The sequence below is a fragment of the Gouania willdenowi genome, chromosome 13, assembly GCF_900634775.1.
Source record: "Gouania willdenowi chromosome 13, fGouWil2.1, whole genome shotgun sequence".
In the NCBI taxonomy this organism is placed as follows: domain Eukaryota; kingdom Metazoa; phylum Chordata; class Actinopteri; order Blenniiformes; family Gobiesocidae; genus Gouania; species Gouania willdenowi.
In genome coordinates this window covers 21,296,558-21,313,868 of record NC_041056.1, presented here as the reverse complement: position 1 = coordinate 21,313,868, position 17,311 = coordinate 21,296,558, and the positions used below count along the sequence as shown (strand labels likewise).

The 17,311-nt window shown below is 38.4% G+C and overlaps 1 protein-coding gene across 1 annotated transcript in view; it reads left to right on the top strand.

Moving 5' to 3' along the window:
* clpb (ClpB family mitochondrial disaggregase) overlaps positions 1 to 16,130 on the top strand; it is a 44,184-nt gene extending 28,054 nt beyond the window's left edge. Inside the window, exons 8-16 of the mRNA XM_028464211.1 lie at positions 4,717 to 4,794; positions 6,791 to 6,846; positions 7,351 to 7,391; positions 8,745 to 8,910; positions 8,985 to 9,141; positions 9,230 to 9,303; positions 11,860 to 11,977; positions 13,868 to 13,974; positions 15,579 to 16,130. Of these exons, the coding sequence (XP_028320012.1) occupies positions 4,717 to 4,794; positions 6,791 to 6,846; positions 7,351 to 7,391; positions 8,745 to 8,910; positions 8,985 to 9,141; positions 9,230 to 9,303; positions 11,860 to 11,977; positions 13,868 to 13,974; positions 15,579 to 15,776 (995 nt within the window). The 3' untranslated portion in view covers positions 15,777 to 16,130. The remainder of the gene's footprint in view (positions 1 to 4,716; positions 4,795 to 6,790; positions 6,847 to 7,350; positions 7,392 to 8,744; positions 8,911 to 8,984; positions 9,142 to 9,229; positions 9,304 to 11,859; positions 11,978 to 13,867; positions 13,975 to 15,578) is intronic.
* The last annotated feature ends 1,181 nt before the right edge of the window (positions 16,131 to 17,311 follow it).

Sequence of the window (17,311 nt, the reverse complement as noted above, 5' to 3'; positions counted from 1 at the left end):
TAATGAAAATATATACCGGTATTGGGTATGAACCGGTATACCTCCCAACCCCACCAGTGGACTTCACTTTCTTCTTCTTTGTCTTTTCCAAGCTTTTCTGATTCTGTGATTGCCTCCAATCAGCTTCCTGATTTCCTCCCTTCCTTCCAGCTGGAGGCGGGTTCAGACAGACTGGCGGAGGCTGTAATTGGTTAATTGTGATGAATGAGCTGTCTGTCATGCACACACAGGTGCCGTGTGCATGTGCATGTGTTTGTGTCTGATAGTTGAAGAGGCCAGGCTTGGAGCCGCCAGTTAACACAATTACATAGAGGAGACATACTACAGACCCTCCCCCCCTCCACCTCATCCTCTCCTCTTTTTTTCTCTTCACCCCTCCATCTTTTTTTGCTTTCTATCTTCTGTTCATCCTCAGTCTCTCCTCTACCAGGGTGTCTTTGTTATCTTCATACTTTATAAACTTTTTTAATGCTCTCACTACTCCAGATGGGGTGTTGCAGAGTTGGAGATGAGCAGGTGAGAGATGGAGTGATGTAGGAAGGGAAAAGCAAAGGATGAAGCTGGTGAAACGAGCAGCAGAGAACACGAAAGCATGAAGCACTGACAGAAAGACAAAGAGAGTGCACGTGAAACACGGAGAAGAGGAGGGAGGATGAGTTAGAGCACAATAACGCAGCACACACTTAAGAGCTGATATTACACCAGGCATCCACGGAGGCCATGTATCGATCTGAGGATGAAAGAGTGTGTGTTCGTGTGTTGAAAAAGGCTTTTGCAGCACAGGAAAATAATCTATGTGTAATCTTTCACCCCAACTCCTTCTTCTTGTGTTTGAGAGGGAAAGTATTGCAGCGTTTGAAATGTCAAGAGATTAAGGTCAAAGATCCAGAACCCTGGATTAATGACATTAAACTAAAGTCCAAAGACAAACTCCAGCACTGAGGGGCAAAGACTGACATAAATTGTGGTGTAGTTTGAAGTATCAGTCATGGAGGGAGTAATAGAAGAAGTAAATATTGAATAATTGTGAGATTTGTACTCTTTGGCACAACAATGAATAGCTTGTGCTAACGTGGAAATTATCACAGCCGTACAAATGCATCCTAGAGAGATTTAAGAGCAGTGTATTGATCTCCAAGAAATTATACATTTAATATATCACACACAGACGCACTAGTGGGATAGGAACAAAGTTTTTAAAAACCTTCCTTAATGGTTATTGTGTTTTGGTTTTTATCAAAGCTGTCGCTGAGCAGAAATGATTATTTCTCTGGGAGTCTACAAAAGGGTGTAGTGATGTTGGATCCAGGAAAAGAGATTGAACCAAACAGATGTAGTGTAGCGATAAAGAGGACTGGCTTTACATCAACAGAACTGTTTACATCAAACTCCTGAAAAGGCGTGACCTAACTGAATGGTTTACAGCAATATTTAAGCTTTCCAACTGTTCAAATCATTTTTACCACTAACGTTTTTTTTTTTTTATAAATTATATTTACAGGAAGCTGTCTGTATACATTTTAGATTAAAGAAAGCATTTGTAACTGTGGATACTTAAGCCCTAGGTTGTTTTAGCTCAGTACTGGAGTGATTCAATTCTGCAGGTTTAAGATGTATCCAAGAAATGAACAACATTTGTGCGGCACCCCCCCAAGTAAACTTGCAAAATTACACAAAATGACTCCAAAAAGCATTCAAAACTAGAAGAAAAATATTCTAAACAACAAAAATAAACAAAATTACTCTAAACTACAAAATACACAAAATGACAACAAAAAAGGCAAAGGACGACAACTAAATAACACAAGTTTGCAGCAAAAAACCCAAAAGGATGACGAAAATAGACAAAAGGACAAAAAAGAGGCACAAGAGCAACAAAAACACAATAAATAATTACAAATAAACAGAAAAAGAACAGAAAATACTAAATATACTAAAGTTAAAAAAAAAGAAACACAATAGGGCTCCAAAAACACAGGGAACAACAAAAGCCCTTTGTGCTTTTCTACATTAATGCTTAGATTGATCATTATTCTAAATGCTGACATTAATGTGGATGATTTGGCCCACGCTGTAGTAAATGTGCTTATCTCTGGTGTTTCTACTGGGCGCAAGAGAGAAAATCAAACTTGCTTCAGCCTTTAATAGGTTATCAGAAAGAATAGTTGTTCAAGAAGAAAAACTTTAAGAAAATAGTGTTCTTTTCTTTAAGCTAAAATAAATTATGGAATCAAATTGCATTATTCTTGCCTATTGATACCTTTCAATGTGTTTAGCAAAAAGTACATACATATTTTACACCACATTCATACTGAGTGGAAAGGACTTTTTACACTGCTAGTCTGTTCACAACAGCACTTAAACATTATTATGTAAAATAACATATTTAAATTGAGTAATACAGACCCATGGACACAAAGCTTTGGAAAGACTGGGTTTTTAACCTCCAACCCTCCAGGTTTTTGGAAGTGCTCAGCCTCCCGTGCTACACTTTGCCTCAAACATCATACAGTCGGAGAAATGTTGATAAACGAATTAATTAAACATGCAAAGAGGATTCTCGTGTCAAAACATGCCATCCAGTGATCTTTGAAGTATTTGAACCTCTTTTTGACAAACAACTGACCTACGGCGAGAATCAGTGTGACACACTAATACGCAGCGCCCACACACAGGAAGGAGGTTAGATTGATCCAGGTTTAGCTCTCAGGGCTAAGAGTTATTGAAGAGAATCATCCCTCTGTAATCATGTTAGAGCCAACCAGACCTGCCCAATACACACTGCTCTGTGTGTGTGTGTGTGTGTGTACATGTATGAGTGTGTGAGAGAAAGAGAGAAAGCCTTCATTCGTTTTTTTGTCTTCTTTCTTTCCTTGTTGTTGTCAGCCTCCTCTGAGAAATGTCAATGTGCCCTTCTGCCAAAGTCGCTCTCAATCAGCTAAAAGACGCACAAACACACAGAAGGTTACGCTGTCATTCACACAGCCTTTGATAAAGCAGACGGGGCTTTGGAGCCCTTCTTGTCACTATTCATCTCCAAGTCCATCTCTGACACACTTGTTTTTTTTTTCTCTATCTCATTCTCTGCCTCCTTATCTCTATCAGTGCCTCTTCCCCATCTCCTCCTACATCTTTACTCCTCCTCCATCTCTCCATCGCTCTGCCTCCCTTTCTGCTTCCTCCGTCAAGCATCTTCTCCGAGTGATTATCAGCTATTAGTAGCAAGTTAAACCCTCAGTTGTCATGGGTGCCATTTATGGTTTTTGCGTCACTGTATCTCTTATTTTTAGCAATAAACACCTTGAGGGAGGCATGCTTTCATTCTTATGAAAGTAAAATCAAATCTCCAGTTTTTAGTTTACATTTCTTTGTATTCTTTCTGACAATTGGGTGACAACTTTAACGTGTTGAGTCACCACCACTTTAGAGCAATGTTGCACAAACACTAACACATTGAAACCTCTAAGACGGTAAGGTTCTTATCTTCATCGTGTTAAAGGAGATGTAGCGTTCAAAACATTAAATCCGCTAATTTCCACATGAAAATCTAAAATGTTAAATATTAACTTGGAGTATTATTAGTACATTTAAAAGATTTTTAAGTTATAAATAACCAAAAGTGGTAAAGTTATGTTATGTGACTTGAGTCTTGTTGATGCTCATCCCTTCGTGCTTAGAACCATTTGATCAGAGGCTGTTATTCATATGTACTATTTTAATGGCGAACCTTACTTTCTAATCTGTCCACTAATAATAAAAAATAGTCACAATCAGCTTTTCTAGATTGTTCAAATGTAGTTTTTCATTGTTTTTTGTTATGTTCTTTAATTAAGAAAAACAATTTGAAGTTAAAAAATCACCCCACATGGCTGGAGTTTGTATCTTGGTTTTCGCCACCTGAATGACAATTGTTTAAGTAATACTTGTATCCTCTGGCCATGTAGGGATAGTAACTAAGTGCTTGAGGTTGTTGGGTTCAACATCTGGACTTTCTGAGTGGAGCATGCACATCATCCCCTAGAAAAATGTTTCTGCGTACTTAACAGGAGAATAACTAACAATATTTAGCTTGCACTGTGTTTCCTACACATCTATTTGCAGTTTATCTATGTGTGAAACCAGTACCAGTACCAACAATGGCATGCTGCACCAAATTAAACTCCAACGAGAATTTCTGATCAGAACCCAGTTCACCTGCTATTCAGGTTTGGGTTAAGATATAAAAAGTTTATCCCGATTCCTTCTTCCTCATCAAGTTTCTGAAATTGCTGCCAAAGATGCTCCATCCTCCTCTCAGATGAGCCTCATCCTGTCTTTGTGCCTGTGTGCGAGTGATGGTTGCTGGGGCGATGGCAGGGCTGGGTAGGCGCTCGCTCCTCTTTAAGTGAGCATGTGTGTCTGTGTGTGCGCAGAAGGCTGCGATCTATGCTAAACTGATTTAGCCATGGCCGCGCCAGAGAGGCTAACACAATTACTGTTGGCTAATGGCTGCACTGACTGTGGGGGGAGGAGAGGCATTGTGGGTAGCTTTGTGGAGGTCTCTCATCTTCCTGTTTTCTTTCCTCTTGTTTCCACCAAAAGTATCTGACCCTTTCCTCATCCCTTCCCCTGCCCTCCCAGGTTCTCAGTTCAGTTTAGTAAAACTTTCAGTACTTGGTGTAAATGAGTCTGGTAATGGCCTGTATTTTTTTTTTTTTTTTGCTTTTTCCCCTGCAGCCATCAGAAGGAAGGAGAACGGCTGGTACGATGAAGAGCATCCTCTCGTGTTCCTCTTTTTAGGCTCATCAGGAATTGGTAACTCAGTCTGCCTTTCTCCTCTTTCACGCCCATCATAGATCAACTCCAACAATTAGTGTTAAAACAAAGACCTCAAGCTGCTTTAAAGTTCCTACTGCAATCAACATAGCTATGTCCGTTTAACAGTAATAGAATAATTAAAAACCAAACAACAATGCTGAATACACACAAAAAACAAAGCTTGTGCCACACCATCAAAAGGAAGCACCAATGGGAGAACATGTTTCCCCAAAGTGGTAAAAGAAGCTCAAATCAGGGAAAATCTACAACAAGCAAGACGATGGATCTCTAGAAAAAAGAACGTGTCCTTCTAATCAATTCTGATGAATATCCACCTGCTGTCAAAGAGAAAAAACAAACTGATAGTACATTGTAGCAATGATTGAACAATGGAAGCCTTTGAGTGAAATGTCAACAGTGGTCATCTTGCATTTCCTACAGATCGATTGCATAGGTTTTGACTAAAACAAACCCTGAAACTGTCCAAATGTACAGATGTGGCAGCACCTTAGATCAGTGTTTTTAGGGGTTTAGGGGTTTTATGTGTACCCCTAGGGGTACGCAATGGCAATACAAGGGGTTCTTTGGGGAGAGGGGGACGACTTAACAGATAAAAGCATTACCAATATTGTTTTTTTTTTTTTTTTTAATTAAAAATGATAATCACACTAAATATTACCAGAAACTCACAAAACGACAACAAAATTACACAAAATAAGATAGAAATATTCTGAATAATAAAAAGAACAAACAACAAAAAACACAAAATGACACCAAAAACACACACTAAGAGAGAAAAATACGTACAACTACCAGCAACACAAAAACGACAACAAAGACACACTAAATGAGAGAAAAACACACAAAATCACTACACAAAATACAAAAAACAACAAAAATGAACAAACAAAATGACTTAAACAAACAACACCAAAAACACACACAGAGAAAATAATACCAACAGCACACAAAATAAGAGAAAAATATACTGAATAATAAAAAGATCAGACAAACAACAAAATGACACTAAACACACACAAAATTATGATTATTGATTAGAACACGAACCGAAAATACAAGAGTCTTTGTCCCACGACGATGACCGGGAATGATAAAAACTATAGAAATAAATCTGTTCAGCAAGCACTGAATACTGTTTCATTCCACTTATTTACTGAATGACATTCTTTATAATATGTGTTTACACTCATTTATTCCATCATTATGCTTTGTAGTGGCTTTTCCATCATTCTGAGCAAAATTTTGTAGTCGGACAAAGGGGATACTTGGATTCCAAAGTTAGAGAAAGGGGTTACTTGAACCTACATTTTAAAAACCGCTGCCTTAAATAATAATATCAGGTGTTTTATCAGGTCAAATGCCTTAGTTGGAATATAAATGTCAGTGTGCAGGAAAGCTTAACCCAAGTTTCAGATGAGGAGTGTTGTTCTAAGAGCAGCAGGGGACGGACAGATATTCAGGGTCAGATGGATGGCTGAAAGAGAAGATGATGCTGAAATGACAAGCTGGAGAGATGGATGATCTAGAGACGGCGTTCATATTCTCTGTTCCCTTCAGCGACAAACCAAAGCCAAGAGACATCAATATTAAACATGGCAACAAGACCCACACACGCACACACTCGTCGCACGCATATGCATAGCAAACACAAGACATCAATATCGTATATGAGCATTTATATGCAGAATCTTTTAGCGACAATCATAATGTGCGCTGCTGGACAGCCGCAGATGATTGAAAGCTGAGTAGAGCTGAGCTGTGGCTCCATTCAGGCAGAGGAGATGGTCCGCCTGTCGGAAATGAGTGAGCTTGTTTTCCTAATGCGCTGAAATCTCTGCTCCATAAAGGCAGAGGGTGTTTCTATATTATTAAAAACAAAGGAATAATGTGAGTGTGGTAGTGTGTGCTCCTGTTGCATAATGAATTATTAAATAATGTCTCTGTGTTGTCGGTGTGATGGCTGCTGTCACAGGGAAGACGGAGTTGGCCAAACAAGTGGCACGCTACATGCACAAGGACATCAAAAAGGTTTGAACTGTCCCTCACTGCTTTTGTTACTTCTCACAACAGTATGAAAAGCACAGGTAATGAATTGTGGAGTGTGTTCTAACTCAGACCTTCCACCAAATAAGTTACACTTAAACTCACTCACACGTGCTGTCCCTTACAGGAGAAAAAGCCAAAAGTGCCTCATATTGTGCAGCTGTTTGTTAATAAATGTGCCTGTGTGGCATTTTTCTTCAGTAAATTTAACCCATAATTGTCTTTCTGGTTAGACTTTATTGAGTTAGAAATAGCAAGATTTATATCATATATCGCCATTTTGAGAAAAAATATTGAGTTTTGGTCCATATCGCCCAGCCCTACTCTCCAGTGAGGATGTGGATGGTATGTTTATAGATTAAACAAACCTGAAACTCATTTCATTTAGCTGTTATTGGAAGATTACATTTGTGCAGTGGTTTGAATGGTTTGTAGATTTGGTTTTTTTTTTTCACTTTTTTGGAAGTGTAACCCAGGTTCTGATTGCAGGGTTTCATCCGTATGGACATGTCTGAGTTCCAGGAAAAAATAAGTAAGACATCTTTATGTTTATTAAATTAATGCTACAATACATGCATTGCTTCACACTGAAAAAAAACAAATCTGTATCTCTGCTATGTCAGTGAAGCAGTGCATTAATATTGTTTATGCATTAATAATAGTTTCATGAAGAAAAAAACACTAATGTAATTTGTGGTCAAACTTTGAAGAATGCATTTAATCAGCAGTACAGAGTTGCATTACGATGATGTGCCTCATTTTTTCACTTCCGTAATCCAGTTGCCCAATTTTTTAAACTTGTCAAATATAAGTTAAGTGTCTGCAATTGGAAAAGTTTACACTAATCTGTATTAATATATTAAGTAAAGCTGTCTGTTGTTTAAAGGAAGAGAGATGGTATTATTGGAAAAATTCCACACGCAACTTTCACCAGATTTTTACCAGTTTTTGACGTCTGATACTGTAAGTTAGTTTAAATAATTTAGAAATGACCAGGGTTGGGGTAAATTACATTTTTCAGTTCCAATTACATTTTCAATTACCCTTGTTCAATTACAATTCAATTAAAATTACAGTGACCAGCATTTTTTACAATTACAATTATTTTGTATCCTCAGAAAGTCAATTACATTCTCAATTACTGAAATTCAATTCAAATCAACTTTATTGATGTAGCACAAATTACAACAAAGTCATCTCAGTGCTCTTAATAAAATATAAAGTCTATAGTAAGAAAGAAAAAAACCCAACAAGTTCAATCACAATTAATCACAAATACTGAGCCTATAATAGATAACCTAATTAAAGTTAGCCTTTCTCTTGTGTTAGCTTTCTGTTAGCATCTCTTATGATAACCGTTCCTAATTCAGCTGTAAAATACACTAAAAACAAATATCTATCATCTCATTTATTTCCTATCTATTGGTTACCTTGTTATTAAGCCCCCTAATCAATGCAAATATAGGTTTTATTATATCTGGTGTGGGTGTCTGAGCCTTTTTTGTGTCAGTATACCCCTGAATTTATATTTTTTGTAAATGGTGAAATATGGTGAAGCTTGATATGAAAAATTATGAACTACATATGTGTAGAACTGTACATAGAACTGTAACATGGTTCCACATTTTTGTGTTAAATTATAATTCACCATTTTTATAGAATTTTCATGGCAATTACATTTACAAAGTTAATTATATAAACTCAATTACAATTTAATTACGATTATGACAGCAACAGATTTTTTAAATTACAATTATAATTACGCCATATTGTAATTAATTATCAATTACACGATTACAATTATAATTTACCCCATCCCTGGAAATGACTTTAGATTGTGATACGATATTGCTTGGTTAGTTGTATTTAATTCATTTTCTCTGTCAGGTGGCAAAGTTCATTGGCTCTCCACCGGGTTACGTAGGACACGATGAAGGAGGTCAGCTGACCAAGCTGTTGAAGGCTTGTCCCAACGCCGTGGTCCTGTTCGATGAAGTAGACAAAGCTCATCCAGATGTTCTCACCATCATGCTGCAACTCTTTGATGAAGTGTGTGTTCGCTCTCTTTCACACTGTGTCCAATGAAACCAGCATCAAGTTTAAACAAGTCCTCTCCTCCTCAGGGTCGTCTGACGGACGGGAAAGGAAAACCATTGAGTGGCAAGGACGCCATCTTCATCATGACATCCAACGTTGCGAGTGAAGAGATAGCGGAGCACGGGATGCAGCTCAGGCAGGAAGCTGAGGAGGTCAGCCGCAGAAAGATGGCCGACAACCTCGGTGAGCGACACCTTCAGGAACACAACAACGTACAATGAAGCGTGTTTGTGCCGTTTGTTTTTCACAAAGTGTCAAAATGTCTTTGCAGAGGATGTACAGACGGGTGATGACATCAAGATCTCACGACAGTTCAAGGATTCTGTTATCCGACCCATCCTGAAGGTTATTCCATCACATTAACAGTCAACACTCGCGTGTGACAGATGTAGATCAATGTCCGCAGAAACAAACAACCATAAGAACTTAGCTAAGCTCTGTTTGTTTGTTTTCAAACAAACATTTGCCCAGCACTGATTGTGCATGTCAGAAAATGATTTTTTTTGTTTTTGTCATTTGCTAGTACACAACCTGAGACACACTTTGATATAAATTAAGGATATGATTTATTTCTGTAAAAAGTCACAAAGCAAATATTTAAAGGAGACATTTGAGGTAACTTGAGTGTCCACCAGCACACAAAATTTAAAATAAAACCATCCAGTCATTAGTTTTGTGGTCTGTGTAAGTCTTATAACACAGAGAAAATTGGCCCCATTTCCAATTTTTCGAGTTTGTGACATCACAAGCGCTATCAGGAATCAGTGTTGCCAGATCAGATGGACAGTTTCCAGCCCAATCACATCTTAGAACTCGCCCAACACGAATCACGAATCTGGCAACACTATGTTTTGTGACCCAATGTGATGCAGTGCTTGCATGTCGACTATCACCTTGAATGGACTATTCCTGTAATCTTTAGAGGAAATACTAACAACAAAGTAACGTAGCAGCTCCGGTAAGTGTTTAAAGTAGATGAAACTGCTGAAGCTGCTGTTGCTGCGCGATGCATACACGTTTTTCTGACTTATAATCACATTAGCCGCTTAAGTAGCCATGTGTTTTACTGTAATGTGCACTATTTTGGCTGAAAACAATAACAAGAGTGTGTGAATAGCAAAAGAAAATCGCTAGTTATCATCTGTGTGTGTAGTCCGTGTCTATAGACACGCCCACTCAAACAGCCCCTGTTTTATAATTTGTCAGAAAAGTGACATTTCAGAGGCTAAACTCCAGAAACAGGCGCGTTTGGGAAAATAAATCTCAAATACTGTGTTTTTTGGAGTTCTTAGAACAAATGGAGATGGGTAAAAAATAGCGTAATATGTCCCCTTTAACTTTTGTTTTCTGAGCTTTTTTTTCCTCTTGTTAGGGGGCCAAGCCCGCGGGGCCATGGAACCGCGTATGTAAGCATACGCCTAAACTTTTCTCAGAGCAAAATCACAAAAACTGGAAAACCTACTTTTCGAACTCCTCCCTGGGGGTTTTGTCCAATCAGCGTGAAACTTGGCACGTAGAGTCTTCAGTTGGACGTGATATACAGTTATCAAATGAGTTGTTCTGGTAAATTATGCGCAAATTATTAAGAGAAGTAAAGTTTTCTAGCTAGCAATAAAAATGCGAACTGGCGCATATTTCGGTCAAAATAAATGCTAACAACACCAAATCTGAGATCGTTAGTTGGCATGTGACTGTGAGGAAATGCGCCAAATCTGCTGAATTAATTTCTGCTGAATTATTATGTTGAGGGCAGTGAAATTTACAGGGTAGATATAGAACACAACGACCACCCATACCAAAAAATTGCACCACTAGGTGGCGCTATAATTGCGAAAACATTTTGGCCTTTAACTTTAACAATTTCATTCAAATCTTCATAAAATTCATATCCACATGTTTCCTACATAGATTCACATCTTCTGACATAGGCCACGCCCACTCCCACAGCACATTGCTCTTTGTAAGTCACTACATATCAAAAACCTACTTTTTCAAATTCATCTTTGGGGTTTTGTCCAATCAGCGTGAAACTTGACACGTAGAGTCTTCAATTGGACCTGATCTGAAGTTCAGCAAAAAAAATTGTTCGGGCAAAATATGCACAAAATATTAACGAGTAAAGTTTTCTAGCTAGCTATAAAAATGCAAACTGTTGGATATCTCGGTCAAAATAATTGCTAACAACACCAAATCTGAGATCCTTGGTTGGCATGTGACTGTGGGGGTATGAGCCAAATTTGAATAAATTAGGCCTCTAGGGGGCGCTACAATTATGAGAAATGTATATCTCCTAAATGGCATGACCGATTTTTACCAAATTTGGTGGGTATGACCTTGGGTCGCTCCTGGGACCGCATCTCGAAGTTTATCGCGATTGGTCAAAGTGGGCGTGGCTTATTACTACATAACATATAAATAAACAAACCTTTATTTCAGCTGAAGTAATATGTTGAGGGCTGTGAAATTTACAGGGTAACTATAGAAGAGCACACAGTTCACCCATACCAAAAAGTGCACCACGAGGTGGCGCTATAATGGGTGAAAACGCCTTTTGGCATCTAACTTTCACATTTTAAATCACATCTTCCAAAACTTCATATCCACCTGTTCACAGCAAATGGCACGTTGGCCTGTGTAATGACCCTCGCCCCGAGCCCGTCATCCTTCGTCACGTACTTCCACGGGCTCCGCGAAACCTGGGGGCCGAGTCGCACGGGAAGGCTTGGCCCCCTTTCATAACTGCTTGCAGTTCTAGTTTCTGTTGTATTTGTTTATGATTTTAAGCATTGCTAAATCACACAGATCAGACTTTGACGCTGACATTTCCTTGTTAAAACTTGATGCCACATTTCATTTTTAACCATAGAAGGTAACAGTAACTTACTCTCTGTCTTTCTTCAGGCACATTTTCGAAGGGACGAGTTTCTTGGCAGGATTAATGAAATCGTCTACTTCCTGCCTTTTTGTCACTCAGAACTACTACAGCTGGTCAGCAAAGAGCTAAACTTCTGGGCCAAGAGGTAAAAACATGGAAATATTTATACGCTGGCACCGCCTATAATTGAACTAAGCAAATACTGTAGGTAAGAGCCTCTCATTGGATAATTACTGCATAGGTGATTCTGTTTATTTAACCATCAACTATGTAGAAAAGTCAGCACCAGTAACAGCCTTAATTTGGGTCGAGGAGTGTCCCATGCCAATCAGTGCAGGTGGAATTGATTAGGATTTAGCACTTGAGTTTTTTGTTCCATAACCCTCATAACACTTTATAAAATTCAAAATAACTTTCTTACTGCGTCCATCTTTAGCAGCAGAGAGGCTAGTTTTATGCACCTCAAGATTCCTGCCGTGCTAAACGTCAAAAGGTTTTGTTGTTTTTTCCATCAGGAGGTCATGACGGTGTGATTACCAGACAGAAAATGAGGTGGACTTTATTTCTTTGCACATTTTCTGCTTTTAAAGAACGTTAATCTTAATGCTTTAGATCGGCTGATAAAGCATGTTTGATTTTAAATGTAGTTTTAATAATCGCCTGCTCAAAATGTTTTTTTTTTCCTCCTGCGCCCCTTTCTTTTATTCATTTTAAAGCTTCACTTGGAATCTTCTAAAGCACGTGTCAAACTGATGGCACGGGGGCTAAATCCGGCCCCCTGGAGCATCCAATTCGGCCCCAGGGAGAAAGTAAAAATGACAGAGAAAACATGAATCATTCTGTAAATTAAACTCACAGTTTTTCTCGTTGCTTTTATTGCATGATTGGCAGTCATTTTTAATGTTAAACCGTTGGAAAAACTCAAAATCCTTACAAAACCCTTCATTTTCCTCAAATTAATGACATAATATTTCCCTAAATTAATAGAAATATAATGTTGAACATCCTGTTGGGACTGATATCTGTCACTTATTGCTTGGCTAATCGTCAGTTTCTTACATGTTCTGTATTTAATGTATACGCAGAAGTATAAACTATGGCACAATAATGTTATGAAATTACTGGTTTTCCTGCATAAAATCTGTGGCCCACTTGAGATAAAACTGCTCTGTATTTGGCCCCTGAACTAACATGAGTTTGACACCTCTGTTCTGAAGCAAATGTCTACATTTTTCAACCGATGTTAAGATTTTGACAGGGATTTTAAACTTATATAACATTCATATTGTGGTGAATGTTGCCTGTACTCACATGATTCTTTCTAACAGTCTATTAGTCAAAAGTCTATAATGCAAAGTGGCAATCTACAATCATGTCTGTACAGCCACAGCTAACACCACAATACTCCCCCTAAATTAAAAACAAAAAAAAAAAGACACTTCTTCTGGTGTTTTCCTCTGGGATTGTAAGAGTTCAACCACCTTAACAGTCGCTGATCTACACAGAAGTACACGCAGATCAATACGATGTGCTGCTGCTACTGCAATGTGATTACAGTGCTTAACATATTGGGCCATCATCAATATGTTACTAATGATATTATAGTTGGTGTGTTGGCAGCTATTGTGTGTCCAGCAGGAGATCGAACACCACCCAGTTTAGTTTGTAGAACTGTGTCATAAAGCAAATAAAACCTATGTCTGTGTGTAATATCAGTAACAGCTGTGATGAGTAGAAATGTAATTATCACAGTCATTACAACTTGTTTTGTTCACAATAAGGAATACAATTAACACACAACATCCTATTTATTGAGTGAAACGTCAACATAATCCAAATGAGCTCCTCTGGTTAAATCTATTGACTTGTGTGATTAAAATGCATTAGGGGCTCTGTGATTAGTGCTGGCAGATATGCAGCCTGACAGCATTTCTCCTTCTTTGCTTTTCTGTTCTACCAAAGAATTTAACTTCCATAGACACGTTTTCTAGAGCAGCAGCTCTCATCATTTGGATCTCTTGTTTGGTCCCTGTCAGGCCAAGCAGCGTCATAACATCAACCTGGAGTGGGATCGTCCAGTCCTGGACCTGTTGGCGGGCGGATACAACATGCACTATGGAGCGCGCTCCATCAAACATGAGGTAAAAGAACTGTAACACTTACACTGTGATCATTTCAAGAAGCATGGAGTTACTGTATATCTTCTAAAATGAGTTTGTTCACCTTGTAGCAGGGTTGGGGTCAATTTTACGTCTGAGAAAGGTAGGGGGTGGGTATAGACTATAGAGGAACAAGTTTTCCCATTGATGAAATGTACTTTTTTAAAAATGTATAATAGCACTGTTTGTAAATATTATGAACTGTATTGTTTTATGCTTTTTGTACAGTGTTTTGTAATTGTCTGTCTTGGGGACTGCAGATGGAAATTAGCTCCAAGAGCTAAAGTCTGGGTTCATATGCTGATTAATGCTCCTAATTGTAATTGCGTAATTTATAATTAATTACAATAATGATGTAATTGTGATTGAAATTGTAATTGGAAAAAACTGGTTGTTGTTGAAATGTCATTTACAATGTAATGAAACGCAAACCAGGGGAACCATGTTACAGTTCTGGCTTACACATATCGTAGTTAACAATTATGAAAATATGTTTCATATCAACTTTACCCATTACTTGTCATTTTCTACAACATTAAACAATTATTAAAATGTCCAACATTCAAAGTTCAAGCAAGAGTGGGGATAGTGGTCTGCACTGGACGTTATAAACTTCTAAAAACGAATAAGGTAGAAGAAGATTGAGAATTAGAAAATGTTTGTGTGCTTAAAGCTCAGAAACTTTAACATTTATTGTTAAGTTTTATCTCATGTCAGTGGTTATATACAGTAAATCAGTTTAATGGTGTTAGTGTTAGTGGGTAGAGTAGCCTGTCAGAACTTTAAATCTAAATCCAGTACTTTGTGCTGCTACCATTGGTTTTTGGATCCCTACGTCAACATTATCTCATGTCGTTACCAAATAAAACCACACACCATGTTCCTGCACATGTCTGAGGGTCAGTCAGAGCACCCGTTCCCTCCGCCAGGTGGCTCTCCCCTACAGCTGGGGCTGTCACCTCTGACTGGAGGCTAATATGTCGATCAAATTTCAGATTTTTCTGGCAGATTTACAGTGAACAACAGTATGAAGTGCAGACAGCTGACAAATGTCCCAGAGCAGAGTGTTGTAGAATATTGGCACCAAAATAAAGCCTTACCAGTGCCACCCTCCTGTCCTCACCAACATCCAGTAGAATTTCCATTTTTACCTCATGCTCAGGATCACCAGCATCCACTCAGAGAAAGTTAACCTTTTATAAATGTAGGTCTTTAGTAGAAAGTAGTTTGTCACCGTACAGTAGCTTTATCCATCTGTGATGCTGCTGCAGAGACGGGTGCTCCCCCGCTTCCATAATCAACGTAATCATCCATCTGCTAATGGGAACCAACACTAAGATAATAATGATCAATCATTGACAAACATTTGGCTCTTTTCAAACCAGATGTTGGCATGATTTCTTCTTTACAGGATAAGATGGTCACAAAATAAATGCACACAGAGACTTTTACCCATAAACATTATTTATGTAATAAGTTAATGAATTCAAAATAAATGAAAGAGTGTCTAATAATGATTCAATGAAGCCAACTCATCAGTTATGTCAGTGTGTGTCTTACATGTGTCCTCATCATGGATCCCTCAGGTTGAGCGACGGGTTGTCAACCAGTTAGCAGCAGCCTATGAGCAAGAGCTGCTGCCCAAAGGCTGCACCCTGCGTCTGTCCGTCCAATCAGAATGCAACGAGGAGCCCCCCGTGCCCAATCTGCGTCTGGAGGTGGTGGGAGAGGACAGATCTCCCAGAACGCTGGACATCAACTCACTCATCAGCCCCAAACACTGAAACACAACAGGTTGTATATTTACCACTGCTACCATCATCACGTTGCTGTTTGGTTCTTATAAAAGAGTCCAAATAAAAAATCCCTCCAACACGACACCACTGCCTCTGACTCAGTTCTCACAAGTACTGTTTATTTAGCTGCTGTCATTCTGAGAATACACTGCAGCATCTGCACCACCACGATTCATTCTGTGGATTTTATCTGAATCTGTTGATCAGTTTTAGCCGTAGAGAGAGAAAAAATGCACCAAAGTATTTAATATTTATTATCTAACGCAGAGGTTCTCAACCTTGGGGTTGCAAGACACTGGGAGGGGGTCGCCAGATGACTTTAAGAAACAGAATATTTTTGCTAATTTTTAACATTATTCTGCAACTACATCAAACTTGCCATGTTTTAACCTATTTTTTTAATCTCTTTTTCTTGTCATATTTTTGCTCCTTTTAATTATTTTTTGTTACATTACTCTAATTTATGCCACTTCATCAAATTTTAATGCCTTTTCTGCACATTTATTTTTCCATTTTCAGCACTTATAAACCCTTTCCACCACTTTTCCTACCTAATGTTGCATATGTTGACCCATTATTGTCACTTTTATTTTATTTTCACCATAATTCATGCTTATTTTTGCCAATTTAACCTCATTAAAGAGTTGTAATTCCCATTATTTGCCAGTTTAAACTTGTGTTTCCTACTTTTTTCTGCCACTTTTAAGCCGATATTTACACTTTGAACCCTTTTTACCACATTTTCTGTCCATTTTTGGCCACTCTAATTTGCAACTTTCAACCAAAAAGCTCTCCCCTTTATCCCCCCTTATGTTCATGTCTGTGTTCAACCACCTTCAGGGGGCTGGGGGCTAAAAAGGTTGAGAACCACTGATCTAATGTCACCTGGCTCTTAGAAGTAGTATAGTCACTAGTGCTGTTGAACGTATAGCTGAGTGAGAAAAGTTAAGGCCAAACTACTGATTTCATGTATTTAAATATAGCTATTGTGCAATGTTTGTTGGGAATAATATTATAAATTATCATTTCCAAAGATATCATTTGTGTTGTATATCACACATATCACTCATGTAGTGAACCGCACCACTAAACGCATGTAAAAACAACAAGCTTATTCATTTCATTTGAATAAAGACTGTGTCAACAGTGTGCAGCACTCCATCAGAATTACAAGTAATAAAACTGTTGTATTCTTTTCTGTCTGATGCATGTTAATGTGAATAAGGCCTCGTCCGTCTGTGTGACATTCAGAGAAAATTTCAACGCTTGCATCATAAATGTTTGATCAGGCGTCAGATGTAATGGAGCCACATCTCTCATTCCTGTATCCCAGCCTCCACCGTGTAAATAAAGCCATCACAACAACAACAAAAAAGGGAATTCCTCTGGTTTTTGTTCAGCCTCTGTCACTGCTGATGGATGTGTGTGTGTGTGACAGAGAGATCAGTGCCTGGGTGGGAACGCTCCAACAATAATGCCTGTCCACCTTGTGAGACGACATGACAGGGGAATTTCCCTGGAAT